Source organism: Tachysurus vachellii, chromosome 2, assembly GCF_030014155.1.
Source record: "Tachysurus vachellii isolate PV-2020 chromosome 2, HZAU_Pvac_v1, whole genome shotgun sequence".
In the NCBI taxonomy this organism is placed as follows: domain Eukaryota; kingdom Metazoa; phylum Chordata; class Actinopteri; order Siluriformes; family Bagridae; genus Tachysurus; species Tachysurus vachellii.
The window spans coordinates 21,881,758-21,896,707 of record NC_083461.1 but is presented as its reverse complement, the minus strand read 5'-3'; the positions used below and the strand labels follow the sequence as shown (position 1 = coordinate 21,896,707).

At 38.9% G+C, this 14,950-nt stretch overlaps 1 protein-coding gene across 3 annotated transcripts; it reads right to left on the bottom strand.

Annotated features, from left to right (window-relative positions):
- Positions 1-614: 614 nt before the first annotated feature.
- mapk8b (mitogen-activated protein kinase 8b) lies at positions 615-14,235 on the bottom strand. Of its 3 annotated transcripts, none has more exons than XM_060863822.1 (12): positions 14,037-14,235; positions 9,623-9,806; positions 9,343-9,472; positions 8,978-9,036; positions 7,848-7,986; positions 7,091-7,256; positions 5,754-5,825; positions 4,262-4,444; positions 3,902-4,026; positions 3,080-3,143; positions 2,782-2,859; positions 615-773 (listed from the first exon to the last, which is right to left on the bottom strand). In XM_060863822.1, the coding sequence occupies exons 2-12, from the start codon at positions 9,742-9,744 to the stop codon at positions 757-759; spliced, it is 1,155 nt and encodes a 384-aa protein (XP_060719805.1). In that variant the 5' UTR covers positions 9,745-9,806; positions 14,037-14,235; the 3' UTR covers positions 615-756. The 3 variants fall into 3 exon arrangements, with proteins under 3 accessions (XP_060719805.1, XP_060719804.1, XP_060719807.1); XM_060863821.1 differs by having other exon boundaries at positions 14,050-14,235; XM_060863824.1 differs by lacking the exon at positions 14,037-14,235 and having other exon boundaries at positions 9,343-9,467; positions 9,623-9,762.
- Positions 14,236-14,950: the final 715 nt, after the last annotated feature.

Genomic DNA, 14,950 nt, shown 5'->3' with positions numbered 1-14,950 from the left:
TTGAGTCTATAAAGTCTGGTAGCAAAATCACAAGAAGAGAGCGTGAGAGAGAGAGAGGGAGAGAGAGAGAGAGAGAGGGAGAGAGAGAGAGGGAGAGAGGGCAAAATAAGTACACTAAAATGCCTATTATAAATAATTTTTTGTAAAATGGTGAAAAAACTGACTAAATGCTTTTTATGACCCGAACAGCATTAAGTCATATGAGAAAGCATCTAAAGTAATATCTGCGTGTCAAACTAATATTTTGGAAATTCATTCAAGATGCGTAGTATTTAACTGTAAAACAAGAGCAGAACGGAAGAGCTGAGTCATTAACACATCTGCTTAACTTCCAGAACCTTGGCTCACAGCAATCTTGAAAGTCAAAGCATCTTCAATTATAAATTTACAACCATTACAGATGAACACCACTGTATTGAGGAGATGCAGCACTATTTTCAGTCTGACACTAAATCGAGTCCCCCCACACACAAAAAAAGCAACCAAAGTGATGCTGGTTTGGTGTCAAAGCTTCTTAAGGTGCCTTAAAAACTCCCACCTTTACTCAGACTTTTACCCCGCCCGAAAAGAAACTAGTCGGTCTGAAAAAACGGATGGAGGGGGGGGGGGGGGGGGGGGAGGAACTGCAGCAGCCGACTGGCCTGGTGGAGTAAGAGGAGAACACAGTCTCCAAGCTGCTTTCTGATTCAGATGACAGTGCGAGGACGGTTGACACAGAGGATGAGGAGGATGTGGAGTTGCACTGGGAGCTGCTGGTCACTGCTGCACCTGTGCTGTGAAGGACAAAAAAAAAAAAAAAGCAGACCCTCAGAATGTTAAGTATCATGTTGTTTAGTCACATTAGCTTTCTATGAATTCATAAAAAGGTTCAATTTTAGCAACCATATGTTATTTCATTTAACACTGCTGAGGACAAGCTGACACTTTAGAGTTTCAAAAGTAAAAGTATCAAGCCTGGCCTGATTACTACTTAAGAGAGAAAGTACAGGGGATGAGCTAGACCAGATCCTAGAAGCCTAACCCCAACCAACAAGATGCTCGGTTACTTGGAACAACCCAGCCTTTGTTTTTTCAGCCACAAGCAGTTCTTCTACTTTCGGCTTTTCCCATTAGGGGTACCCACAGCAAATCATCTGTTTCCACCTAACTCTATCCTCTGAATTCTCTACTCTCACACTACCGTCATATGCCATTTATCACATCCATATATCTGGATCTGAACTCTTACTGACCTCTTACCTGGCAGCTCTGTCTCCAACATCCTTCTACTAATATAACCAGCTTCCTCCTCTGCACATGTCTAAACCATCTCAATCTAGCCTCTCTGTCCCTGTCCTCCAAAACAGCCAGCCTGAGCTCTCCCTCTGATGTGCTCGTTCCTAATCCTGTCCATCCTCGTTACTCTACAAGAGAACCTCAATTTCTTCATCTCTGCTACCTCCATCTCTGCCTCATGTCTTTTCCTCACTGCTACAGTCTCTAACCCATACAGTAGAGCTGCTCTCACTACTGTCTTCTACACCTTTCCTTTGATTCTTTCTAACTCTCGTCACACAACACTCCTGACACTTTTCTCCACCCACTCCAACCCACGTCTTCACCTCTTTTCCACACTCCCGGTCACACTGGACGGTTGACCCCAAATACTTAAAACTCCTGCACATTCTTGACCTCAGCCACCGGTAACCTCACTGTTCTACTTCCCTCCCTCTCGTTCAAACACATCTATTCTGTCCTACTACATCTGACTTTCATTCCTCTTCTTTCCAGAGCAGACCTCCACCTTTCCAGGTGTTCCTCCACCTGCTCCCTACTCTCACTACAGATCACTTGCATGTCATCTGCAATCATTGTCCGTGGTGATTTCTATCTGACTTTATCTGTCAACCTGTCCATCACCATAGTAAACAAGAAGGGACTCAAAGCCAATTCTTTATGTTGCCCCACCTCCACCTTGAACTCCTGTCTGACATACGGCACATCTCACTGCTGTCATAATCCTCTCATACATATCCTGAACTACTCTGATGTACTACTCATCTCTGTACTCCTTCATTAACATTCTCAGAACAAAAATTGCACCGGTCATGCTCTTGCCAGGCATGAAGCCCTACTGCTGCTCACAAACATCTACTTCCGTTCTTAGCCTAGCTTCCACTACTTCCCATAGCTTCATTTTGTGGCTCATCAACTTTATACCTCTGTAGTTGCTACAACTCTTCACATCACCTTGTTCCTATAGATCTAGAATAATTCTCCATTTCCCAGGCATCTTCTCACTCTCTAAAATCCTGTTGAACAATCTAGACAGAAACTCCACTGCTGTCTTTCTTAGACACTTCCACACCTCCGCAGGTATGTCATCTGGACAATCAGCCTTATCACTCTTCATTCTCCTCAGACCCTTCCTCACCTCACCTTATATTTCTGGATGCCCTGTTCAATGAGTTTCAGCTTAATTTTGAATACCCTAGTACATATTAATCCAAAGTTTTAACAGAAAAATGTATAGCCATTGCAGATAATCTGAAATTTGTATATATATACACATAAGAAGAGTGAGTACCTCTTGGTTTCATATTTACAAAGACTAGTTATAACTAGTCAAAACGTACATCACTCTGTTAGACAAAGGATCTAAAACCTCTCTAAGATATGAACAATTAGGAATAAGCATTAGAGCTGAGCCCTTTGTTATATTTTACATTATATTATACATTTTAATATGAAAACAAAAGACTCATATTTTGACACAAATGGAATATAAGGGGTAAAACTAACCCACTGAAGCTGGTTGTCCACGGATTACACCGTTTTTCGAGCGCTCCTCCCAGTCCAGCACCTCTTTATATATCAGCTCTGATAAAGAAACAGACCATTTCAGGGGAGACTTAGTTTGGACAGCAAGCACTTACTCAAACATTATCATCATCATCATCATAGTTGATTACAGAGTTTACAAAATAATTAAATAAATAAATTATTACTCGAGAGAAAAGTGTGAGTTAAGGTTCTTTTTAGACAAGGAACACATGCAACATTTCTCATTAACACTAAAGCTGCTAATAAGAGTCAACACCTTTCCACTCCTCCACAGTGTGTTCTCTCTCATCCAGCTGCTTGTCTGTGATCAACGGTGGAGGCTGGACAAAGAAAAAACAATTTAATAATTTTAAAAAATGATTAGAACTGTTGCATTATTGCATAAGACACTGATGCATGTGATGTTAATCAGCCAACTTGTCAAAAACTAAATATTAAAGGTAAACATTACTGCTGCTGCATTACAGCTCCAGGGTCAGTGGTTCAATGTGGGTTTGGCTTCACCGATCGCAGGTCCAATTAGGATAACATTCAACAAATATGATTTCTACCCCACCCTGTCGTTGCATGGTGCATCTCAATCCGGTTGGAGGCTGTTTGTGTTGTAGAATAGCCACTTTCTCTTCACACGTTGCTTTGAGTTTTCATGTTCAATAAAACTGTTGTGTCTGTTTGTGTGCACGTAAGTGTACTTCAGCAGTCATTGGCAGAATGATCTCAAAAAAACCTTTCCTCTGGTGTACTGTAGTTATCACTGGCTTAAATGTTTATGAAAATACTGGAATTAATGTAATAAAATGTTTTGCCTTAGGAACTGATGAATGAAAATATGCAATCCGACAAAGGCACTAAAGCAAGCCTGGCTTTGCCTGGGTGCCAGTGTTGTTCTAAGATGCATAAATACGAATACAGAATGTCCCTGGTATTGCTCATTGCTTCCAAGCTAAGCAATGCATGATTGAAATTAGGCTAGCTATACTCCACACACGTGTATTTAATCAATGTGTGTGAAAATGCCTCTTCCAGGCCAAAAAAGACCATAAACAAATGAAAATAAAAAAAATAAATAAATGCCTACCGCTTCAACTTCACTCGGGTCATACCACACGTTGATGTAGGGATGCTGTAGCGCCTCGTCCACAGAGATCCGTTTGGATGCGTCTATAACCAGCATTTTGGACAGAAGGTCTCGAGCCTGGCTCGCTGCAAGTATAAAAAAAATGTTCTGTGGACACTTTCTACAAATTAGTTCCTTCGCTTGAGCTGCATAAACCAAGAGGTTGGTTATGCAACACATTAAGAAAGAAAAAAAACAACAGAAAGGAACGGTTAGCAAATACCATGCCACTGAGTTTACACCACTGAGATGGAATAAGGAAGGTCTTAATCCAGATCATGGGAAAAGATGTATGCTGGAAGTGGTTATGTAAACTCTCACCTTTGAGCTTGTTGTGATCGGAGTCAGCAGGGAACAGAACGTCAGGGAAAAGCTTCTCAAAACTGTACCCTGCGTATCGGGGCCTGTTCTCCACATAGGTCCTAACAGACTGGTTCAGCTTCATCATGAACTCCTGAGACGGTGTGCCCAGCTGCTCGATCACCTTATTCCACTGGTCAATATCTGGAATTCACTTAGTTAAGGAGGAATGGTGGACACAAAATCACTGTTTGGTTGGGATTAGACCTGGAATGGGAAATTGCCAGGCTTTATGGCTTAGTAGCCATAAAGCCTGGCAATTTCCCATTCCAGGTCTAATGCTCCATGCTTGATCCATAGTGTTTCTAGCCCAAACTATCTACTGTTTTTAACTACCTCAAGGTGGCTGATCTTTTCAGTCCTGCACTGTGGTCTATTGCCCCTTTTCCACCGAGGCAGTTTGAGTGCTGGTTCGGAGCCAGAGCCTAATTTAGAACCAGTTCTTTCTTTTTCGGCAGCCAAAGCACCGGCTCTGAACCAGGAAAAGTGGTTCTTAAGTAGCACCAAAACGTTGCTGGTCTAGAATTAAGAACCGCTTGTGTCAGGGGCTGTGGCTGTCGGCTACTGTTAGCGCATTTGATAACGTAACTTAAGTATACTAATGTTTAATGCACTTTTACTTTACCGCAATATGATCAGTTATCAGCACACATGATAATAGGTAGCTACATGCTAAGGCTACCTTTTTTCTGTGTTAATGATAAAATAATGTTATGTACTTTCTCGATTACAACCTCCGTTTATACAAATTACATGGAGCTGCATGTACACATTGGATTTGCCGTGTTTGCATGCCAATGTAGGTTCACAAAGCCATGAGCATTAACAGTAAAGCAACATCTGCCATTGTTGTTGTTGTGTTTGCCACTGCTGTGCTAACGTTGCTGTGTAACGTGAAACGTATACAGTGATGTCAGACTCGGCTCTGTGATGGCTCTCTAACCGATGGAAAGGCAAACCGGTTCTTAGAAGGATCGCCAGTGGAACCAACTTTAAACCAGCACCAGCACAAGCTCTGAACCAGCACTCGGTTCTTTTTGGTGGAAAAGAGACTTATGTGAGCCTGTCTAGTGGAAAGAGCAGCACACAAGGCGATATCCTCTTCCTGAAGAGGGTGCCTGGCTCCTCTGAAAGGTTCTTCCCTAAGTTTTCCCCTTGACTCTTGTGCCTCTGGCTGGTTCATTAGGATTTCTTGCACATCTGGCCGGTTTGTGAGAATGTCAACTGTTAATAGCTATATTTGAATAAAACCGAAACCTATTTGAATATTTATAAACGAATGGAATGAATTAGGCTACATCCAAATCTGCATAGGCTCATACACTAGATTAAAAATGTCCATCATTCATTTCAATTTGTACAAGTAACAGAAGAACATAGACTGGGACAGAACCAAAAAGACACAAAATACCAACACACAAATGGTACAACAATGACTTTCAGGTAAGGATACGATCAGTGCCTGGAAATAGCACACTGCCTCTGACCATTTCGGCCATGATGCAGCCAACAGACCAGACATCAACTGAAAAAATGAAATGACAACCAAATTAAGAACAAACACACACACAAAAAAATGCACACAGGAAATAAAATGCCACACTTAATGCAGACCAAAACAGGGTGCAGACAAAGTGATGTGGACATGATGTAAGAAAGAAATAAAGACAAGACACCATGCAAATTTGTCATAATCAAATCAACCTCAAAGAAAAAACATCCAAGTGAGAGCTCCAGAACAGAGTAAGGCCTGTCGAAACTGGAGTACGCCGTTACTGCAGATGTGATACAGGATTAGTGTTGCAACATTCTAAGAAAGTAATCAATAGCAATCAGAAACTAGAATTCAATAAACTTGTGTTATAACAAAATTTATCAACTCAATGAATGAGCTTTTCTTTAATAGTAAAGTGGTGATTATAAGCTGCTCACAATCATCAAGTACAGAAGAACTGCACTGGATGACAAGAAAACAAAACCCAGTGCTTGAGCCATCTCAAGGATACAATCCCTCCCTGGGAAAAGGATTTTGTGGCGAACCATTTCTGCCATTATGCAGCCCACAGCCCATATATCCACTTAAACATATGTAGCATAGGAGGAAGAACAGAACATAGTGTATAAGCAATAGCATTCATGTTCTATATGTATATTGTGCATAGTCCATATTTTGTAATATTGCGATGCCAAATCAGACTCTCCTATATCCAATTTCCTATATTTTTTGGGTTGGGTGATTAGAAAAACAGAGCAGACGTATCACATCCCGCTGCATTATTACGTCCCCCATTTGAAAGCTGTTTATAGATGGAAAATTTTACGTTCCTGAGTCATCCGGATCTAATAAGCAGGAGCCATTCAAAGATGACTCTGACGACTGACTCTGAAACTCACTGAGCTTAAACGGTGGAAACTGCTGACTTAAAATTTCATAACTCATCAGCAGCTTATGCTTGAATGTTGCTGGCTGTCAGAACAAACAAGGAGTTTTTTTCTTATTAAAAAGTAAAGCCTGATCATTACATCCTTCTTCATTAGCAAAAGCCTTTTTGCGTACACAGTTTTAGTGACAGGCAAAGTGTTAGAGACAGGCGAATCCAATCAGCAGAGGGCATGCATTAATGATGTGACTGTATCTGCCACACACACCAGGGGTGCCACTTTCCCATAATGCATTATCTACCCTTTCAGTAATCTCATAGGTTAGTGCACATGGTGCTCGTGGTGGTGGAGAGGAATTTGACTAGACATGCTGTGAGGCTTGACTGAGCCACTGAAGGTGGCACTCACCATTGGCCTGGTAGCCCATGCCTAGTATGACCTCTGGTGCACGGTAATAACGTGTCACCACGTAGGGGGTCATAAGGAGCCCAGTGGCAGCTGTGCGAGCCAAGCCAAAATCCAGGATCTTCAACGTGCAGTCTGACTTCACCACAATGTTGCTTGGCTTCAGGTCCTACAGGAAGACGTGGGGAGCATGAACAAATCATGTGAAAAGTAGAATAATTAAGTGTTTTAGTTACACTGGATACATTTGAATAAATTGTTATAGAAAATTGAAAATAAATAGAAAAATATAGAAAATAAATAAAGAAAATTGTTGGAAAGATTTCATTCCACTTTCACCGAAAGACACAAGACACTTTTCTACAAAACCAAACCCATGCATGGGTCCTTTAAAAGAATTATTAAACGTTTACAGTAGGAAATGAGATCTCTCCTTACTAGCAGTCTCTGTCTCTACACCTGTATTAAAAGTCCCCCATTTTCATCCACAAATCTCTGTTCATGTGAACATCAGTGGTGAAAAAACCCCAGATTCATTCAGTCATTCCTGCTGGCTAAGTTTCACATCATCATCGGGTCAATTATAGTAAAAGTAATTATAGTAAAAAAAAAAATTAAACAATAAACTTGTAAAGATACTCATATCATCTTAAAAAATGTATATAGTTTTTTAAGCTGCAGTTTAAAGTTCTAAGTAGTTGACTCAAGCTTTTGAATCCCTACTGGAGGTAACTGCATTAAAATACTAACGAGAACTCACCCTGTGTATAATGCCAGCTGCATGTAGATGTTTGATGCCACAGAGCATCTGGTAAAGCAGATAGGAGAGTCGCTCATGGTCCAGCTCCATCTGAATCACCTGGCACAGGTTAGCATCCATCAGCTCCATGACCAGGTAACTGCAGATGCAGACACATGCACACACCTACCGTTTACATACTGTTGTTTACACAAGTGTGCGCTTTACATGGGAAATATTACAAACAGCTTAGAGTTCGTTCCAGAATTACTGGAAACACTCAAGGCTATGGGTTAAAAAAAATGCATGTTCAAAATAAAAAATTCTAAACAATTCAAATCATGGTCAGATAAAATCAAAGGGGTTTGATAATGTAACAAATGCAAATATCCCAATCAGACTACATATTGTTTTGGGGCTGTTTTGATAGACTTTGCAGTAGATTAGATTAAGATAATGACTCCAAACCTATATTCAAGTAAATAGAGAAATGGTGTTGGGAACACAAAAACAGTGAAGTAAGCAGTATCTAAGTCTCGGGATAATAACCTACTGAGACCTTGCAAATCTAAGGAGAGCTAGAAGTAATCCAGGATTCTGAATATGTCCTACCTTGACAAAAACTACAGAGGGTCTTCAGAAAAAAAAAAAAATACACCGCAGTGTAGATCAATAATCACCTCGTATGATTTAGCTTGAAATATTACATTGTGCACATGTGCACTTACAGTATGTATTTTTGCAGTATGTAGAGCACTGGAGCGCACCCATATGAACAAAACTGTTTTTTGTTTTTTTTTACTATATTATTGTTATTATTATTATTATTATTATTATATTATTACTATACTGTACTATATTATTATTACTATACCTATTACATATCTCTTATGGCTTATATGGAAACAAAAATGACATCAGGTTGTAAGCTCAAAAACATACTGCACTTTAATTTTAAACAGGCTGAATTATTCCCACCAACATATAGCAGGATGAAAATGTATGCGCCAATTATCTTGCTTGCTTCAAGTTCCTGCCGTGGCAAATGCGTGGAGGCAAACTCTATATGTAGACGTGTTCCTTTGTGAAAACAGGAACAAACTGTTTCACGATACAAACTTTCTCAAAGTCAGAAATAACACAAAACTCACACGTCTTGAAACTCTTCGAGTGTTTTCTGCGGTGTGAAAACATTTAGGAGGCCAATTATCTGCAAAACACAAGCAGATTAAAGATTAAAGAAAATGTGATATCAAAAATGCTGCCTTCTTCAAGAAGGCATTAAACATTCCAGGCCTTAATCCCTAATGGATCGCTGTCTCATTTAATCCATAGCAGCAATAACAAATCAATGAAGAGCACTTATAAATATTCTGCCTCAAGCATACAGAATTAACAAGGTATAACAAATTAATAATTCAGCTATGGATCTGTAAGCATCTGTAAGCATCTATATATGTTATGCACAGATGCATGTTAACACACAAACACAAAAGGCTAAAAAGGCAGTGCTTACATTCTTGTGGTTGACGCACTTCATGAGCACCAGCTCTCTGTAAGCCCGTTTGGCGTGGGTCTGGTTCTGAAATGGTCGACTGAGCTTCTTAATAGCAACATTTCTCTCCAAGATGTGGTCATATGCTGAGCTATCACAAATAAATAAACAAACAAACAAACAAACAAACAAACAAACAAATAAATAAATAAATCAGCAGGGTGATTCTGGCATCTGCTCTCAACAGAAGTTTCATTTTTTTCTCTCCTTTGTACTGATTGTGTACATGGAATTGGCTTACCACACGATGCCTTGTGCTCCAGAGCCGATGGGTCTTAAATTCTGGTAGCGCTTCAGGACGGTGAAGGTGGAATCTCCGACATCTATACTGTAATACTCTTTCTCACGCTTGTTTCTGTTCATGGTGATACCCTCACGGTGTTAACTCTGTGCTGTGCATTCAAATAGTTCCCACGACTCCAGACCTGGAAAAGAAAAAAATACAGTGTCTTGGAAAAAAGGATCAATGCACTATGGAAAAGCAGAATAAAAAAAATAATATAAATAAATAAAAATGTAAACATTCAATACACTTATTAAAAAAGGGTTCTCATGCATACTTTGAAATGGTTTTACATTTATAATTTTCTAAACAGGGATTTACTTCCCCATGATGAACAACTAATCCCTCTGTTGTAGGCTTCAATATTAAACCTTTAATTAAATTCAAGTGAATTCCCACAGTTGAATGAATCAGTGTAAGAGTCTCAGACTGGTTGACCCTTGAATCTAATCGCCTGTGATCAGTTCTCTGGAGGATAGAAGGGTGTGCGCAATACACATTCATTCATACAGCACGATAAAATAGTGCCGACGCCTTATAGGTGTCTTTCATTTACGAAGCATGAAATAGCCATTTCAACTCACAACCTACATTTGTCTATACATACCTGTTTTTGCAATATTTGTCATCAATGTTTTTAAAGTTGTTCTTTGTAATGGGGAATCACATACAATTTAGGGGTTCTTGGGAGGTAAAGCTCAGATTCACCAAAGATGAGCCTATTTTTTCAGTGATGAAAATCTAAATCATTACAGATGTGACAATGCATAATTATGTACGTTTAAGCTTAATTATGATATCCTAGCATATGTACTCTGTTTTATATGCTATAATTTAAAATATGTTGTTATACTTTTTTATATGAGATCAGAAAGAGGGTGTGGCTTCCTGTAAGGTGAGCGTATGAATGTGAATTGAGTGTATGAATGCATGTATGAACAAATGGTAAAGAAATTCCACCAAAGGTTAGTGCCTGTTAAATCACACAATAAGCGAAGAGCTTACTTTGTTTGTTAGTCCAGCCTGCGTTCTCCCTGGCAGAAAGCCACACTAACCAACAGTCAAGAGTAGAAAGCTTCTTCGCAGAACACTTCGTAGAAAACTTAAATAGGCTCATCTTTGGTGAATCTGAGCTTTACTTCCCAAGAACCCCTAAATTGTATGTGATGCCCCATTACAAAGAACAACTTTAAAAAAATTGATGACAAATATTGCAAAAGCAAGTATGTATAGAGAAATGTAGGTTGTGAGTTGAAATAGCTATTTCATGCTTCGTAAATGAAAGACACCTATAAGGCATCGGCACTATTTTATTTAATATGAACTTAACAATAGTACAGGCTGTTACTTAACAACATGCGTTCCAAATAGCATACTGTACACTATGCACTCTACCGTCTAGTGTATGAATTTTTAGAAAGGTAGTAGCGTCCCAAACAGGTACGGGAAGTAGAAGCCGTTTTCATTTGTTTGCTTTGTGTCCAAAAGTGCTAACTGAATTCATTAGTTTACTTTGTTTTCTAAAAAGACGATGTGTCATGTCACCTAGTACTAAAATATGGACCATAACACAACAATTGAGAGTTTTGGAGGTTTTATTCTAATACTAGTACATATTTTGTGGGTGGGGAATCTGTAAAATCTGTGATTGTGAGGTTCCACCGTCTGGTTGATTTGACATGGAATCGCCTGTGAGATCTTTCGGCCAGTCCAGTGTGCATTAGAATCCCCCATGCCCAAAATAAAATAATATAAAATAGAATTTAATGGTGACCAGACAATGGTAAATCTTGATTTGCCAGTAATTTAATGTCTTATTTATCTCTCTAAATAACATTTATGTTTCTCTTCACAAAACATAAGCAGGTAATATAAGTGTAATTACTGTTGTAATTTAATTGTTAATGCCATGTTGTCCTACCTGCAAACTGTGTAACAATGTAACAGCAAACAATACATTGGCCTATATATGCCCTAAACACACACATACACTTTTATTCTCCTCTCAACTTTACTTTGTGAAATCATAGATATCGTTCATCAGCCCTTCAGGATCATGCAGTTTCCCTTCAAATTGGTGAAATTGCAAGCACGGGATTCTTGTTATAAACTTCTACCAATGAAGACACATATGTAAATATGCTCTATGATAACAGTACTCATGTGTGCAGAAGACTGAAGGTGCGTAGATGTTTGATGATATCACACAATGCATCTTAGCCAAAACCCGCAAAATGGTGAAATCCTGGAGGAACTGATTTGTAATCGAAAGCATGGAGTTCTTTGCCAAAAAAAAAAAAAGGTTTCACTATAGAAACCATAAAGATGTTTCATACGGTCCAAGGAGGTCGAAGATGGTACGTGAGCATGGCATTAAGGAAGTTCCAGAATTTGTCACAGCAATACCAGAAGACTAAACTGTTTCAGAACACTAAATCATGTGAAGACACACTCTTAGTGCTCTTCTCCTAAATGCAAGCATTGGTGTGTGGGTGTGTGTGTGTACTTGCTATTCTGTTACCTTTTAAGGTAAATCAGAGTTACTAACAGTTACAGCCTATTGTTGACTTTATTGTGGTTAGTACTTGCACTCCACTCTTTCGCTCTCTCTTTCACTCTCTTCTCACTCTGCCATCATGCAAAACTTTCCTCTAACATGGATTGGATTCGACTTTATCTTTAAGTCACTTTGAATAAAAAAAGCATCTAGTAATTAGAGTAAATGTCAGAGACAAACAATAAGTCCATGAAAACTCCATTCCACTGACAGCAGGCCAACTTTAACAATGAAATGAACTCAATGAGCAGCTACAGATCACATGTCAGGGAGAGAACTGTACTGAAAATATAATGTAAACTACTGCACGGTGATACTCGTGCATTACAGTCACACACTGAGGTTCAACTGGGCATTTCAAAAATGAAAAAGATTTTAACCTGGTTGGAAAAAAAACATCTACATTGATGTGATATAATCTATTAAGACAGTTGAGACCATGATAGGCAACACTGCTGTCTCACAGGATCAAATAATCTCTTGTTTTTTAAGGATCTCTGGTTTTCTCCCAGAAACATGCACTACCCTCAGCTGTGAGAGTAATGAGGTTCTTTCACACTGTCAATTTGGTCCAAAACAGAGCATGAAATATCCGATTCAAGTGCACGGAGGTACCGAACCCAAACCCTGGAGGAGGTGGTGTAAGCTCGGTTGCACTGGAACTATGCCACGATTCCTGCGAATGTGAACATACTCAGATCCGCACTTCTTCAGAAAGTAAAGTAACCTGCGCATGTGTTTTAGCAGATGATGGTGTCACAACATATGTGTAACACGAGTAGGAAGGGAATGTTTTGGGACACAGAAGAGTAACGAATAACAGTAAAATAATCGTTTGAAATTTGAACTTGTTCATGTTTGTAATGATGTAAGATGAATGCAAAATGTATTGGGGTTTGACAGAATTGAAAAGGCTGTGAAAACAAGACCGATGCTGAAAAAAGGGGGCATGGAAACAATCGCACTTGGATTCGGACCACAACAAAACATGACCAGTGTGAAATCTCCCTAAGTGACAGCTTGGTTCCTATTTGTTATGCTGCATCCCTGCATTAATAAACACATTAATTTTTCTGAAATTCTACATAGCTGACACTCTTGTGCCACTGAATGTGGAATCAAGCAGTCCATCTTTAGTAATATCTGATCTATGATGTCAACTTTCTCAATGCTGTTGAGAAAAAGACAGAGACAAATGAAGTTGAATAAACGAAGCAAAGCTGAACATTTCCAGGTTGTGTTGTGTGTGTTACAGCATTTGACATCCCCAGCTGGCCTGAGATCTCTCGTGTGACCTGTTTTTTTTTTTTTTTTCTTTTGTGTTCTCTTGTTTTTCTTCTATTCTTCCTATATTAGCATTCGAGCTCATTTTTGTTTTTCGACTCAAACTGTAACACAAAACGTAACGTTAGTAAATACCTTAACATTTAGCTGATGAGTAGCCATGTTGGGGATAAACTCTGGGTTATGTCTCGCACGAGAAACACAATAATAAAGAAAATACAGAATATGTGCGTGTAACCTTCCTCACTTTGTGTTACTTTACTTCACACACAGCAGCTGTACGACACATTTTGACATTTGTTTTTGGCTATAAAACCGCCAGGTTACAATGTTTTACTGTGGCCGAATTCCAAATAGCGTCCTTTAAGACTTACAGCTAGTGGACTGTGAGTGTACGAGCCATATTACGTGAACCCTGGGATAGTGCACTTATATAGGAACTAAGGAGCCGTTTGGGATTGAACCTGAGTCTATAGTGCAACAACGGAGCCTTAAGAGCCTTGACCAAAACAAAGTCCTAAAAAAACATACCATGCCTACTTACACTCTCACAGATATTCAAGAAGGTCGGCGTTCACACAAATACGCTCTATTCTTTCTCTGTATAGACACAAGATGTAATAATAACGTAATATTCCAGCTATTTTGCGCTTTGAGCCGCAAACCCTGGAGCCCGCTTGCGTTTCCTTCCTTCCTTCCCCAGGCCAGGATATGAGACTTGCGTACTACGTCATGCAATCGTGCGTGGTGGTGACGTAGGCAGTTTCTGTGCTTTTTGAGCCCATGGCTGCCATTATTGTAATGTAAATAAATATGAATGTAACAGGTGGGTTAATTTTTAGAAAACAATAGATTGAAGACTGGATTAACTGGATTTAAAAATGTTCATTTGTTTATGCAATGTATGTTTGCTTATGCATACAAATAAAAGAAATGATGCTTGAATTTCATTGAATTTTCAAGACATTTTTATGAATATTATTTTTTTGGAGTATCCATTACTTTCTTTATTGTTATTGTCTTGTTTTTATGCCATTTTTAACTATACATTCTAATGTAAATTCAGCAGTAATAAACATTTTGTCAAATTTCTTTGTATTATCCTTCACATTAAAATAGGAGCTACTGTGTACAATGTACAGAACCTATAGTAGTTGGTGGTTTAAATATATACCCTAATGTCTAAAACATAAAAAATAAGACTCAAAATAATACAGAATAAAAAAAATAAATGATTATCTTTTTTATTTTTTATTCAACTATTCAATTGAGGATTAATGGCTTTGCTTTGGGGACCCAACAGTGGCCAAGGGATTTGAACTCACAACCTTCCAATTAGTAGTCTAACACCTTGGCCACTAAGCTATCACATTCCATTTACATTTACAGCATTAAGCAGACACTCTTATCAAGAGTGACTTACATTTTTTTTATTTCAGTTTATA

What these genes read in the sequence shown, in the direction of transcription:
- mapk8b (XM_060863822.1), bottom strand. Translation starts at nt 9,744, where the DNA reads ATGAACAGAAACAAGCGTGAGAAAGAGTATTACAGTATAGATGTCGGA. An exon ending in GGAGCACAAGGCATCGTGTG is followed by an intron (nt 9,473 to 9,622) that starts GTAAGCCAATTC and finishes TATTTGTGATAG; the next exon opens with CTCAGCATATGACCACATCT. An exon ending in CAGCTGGCATTATACACAGG is followed by an intron (nt 7,257 to 7,847) that starts GTGAGTTCTCGT and finishes GTCTTCCTGTAG; the next exon opens with GACCTGAAGCCAAGCAACAT.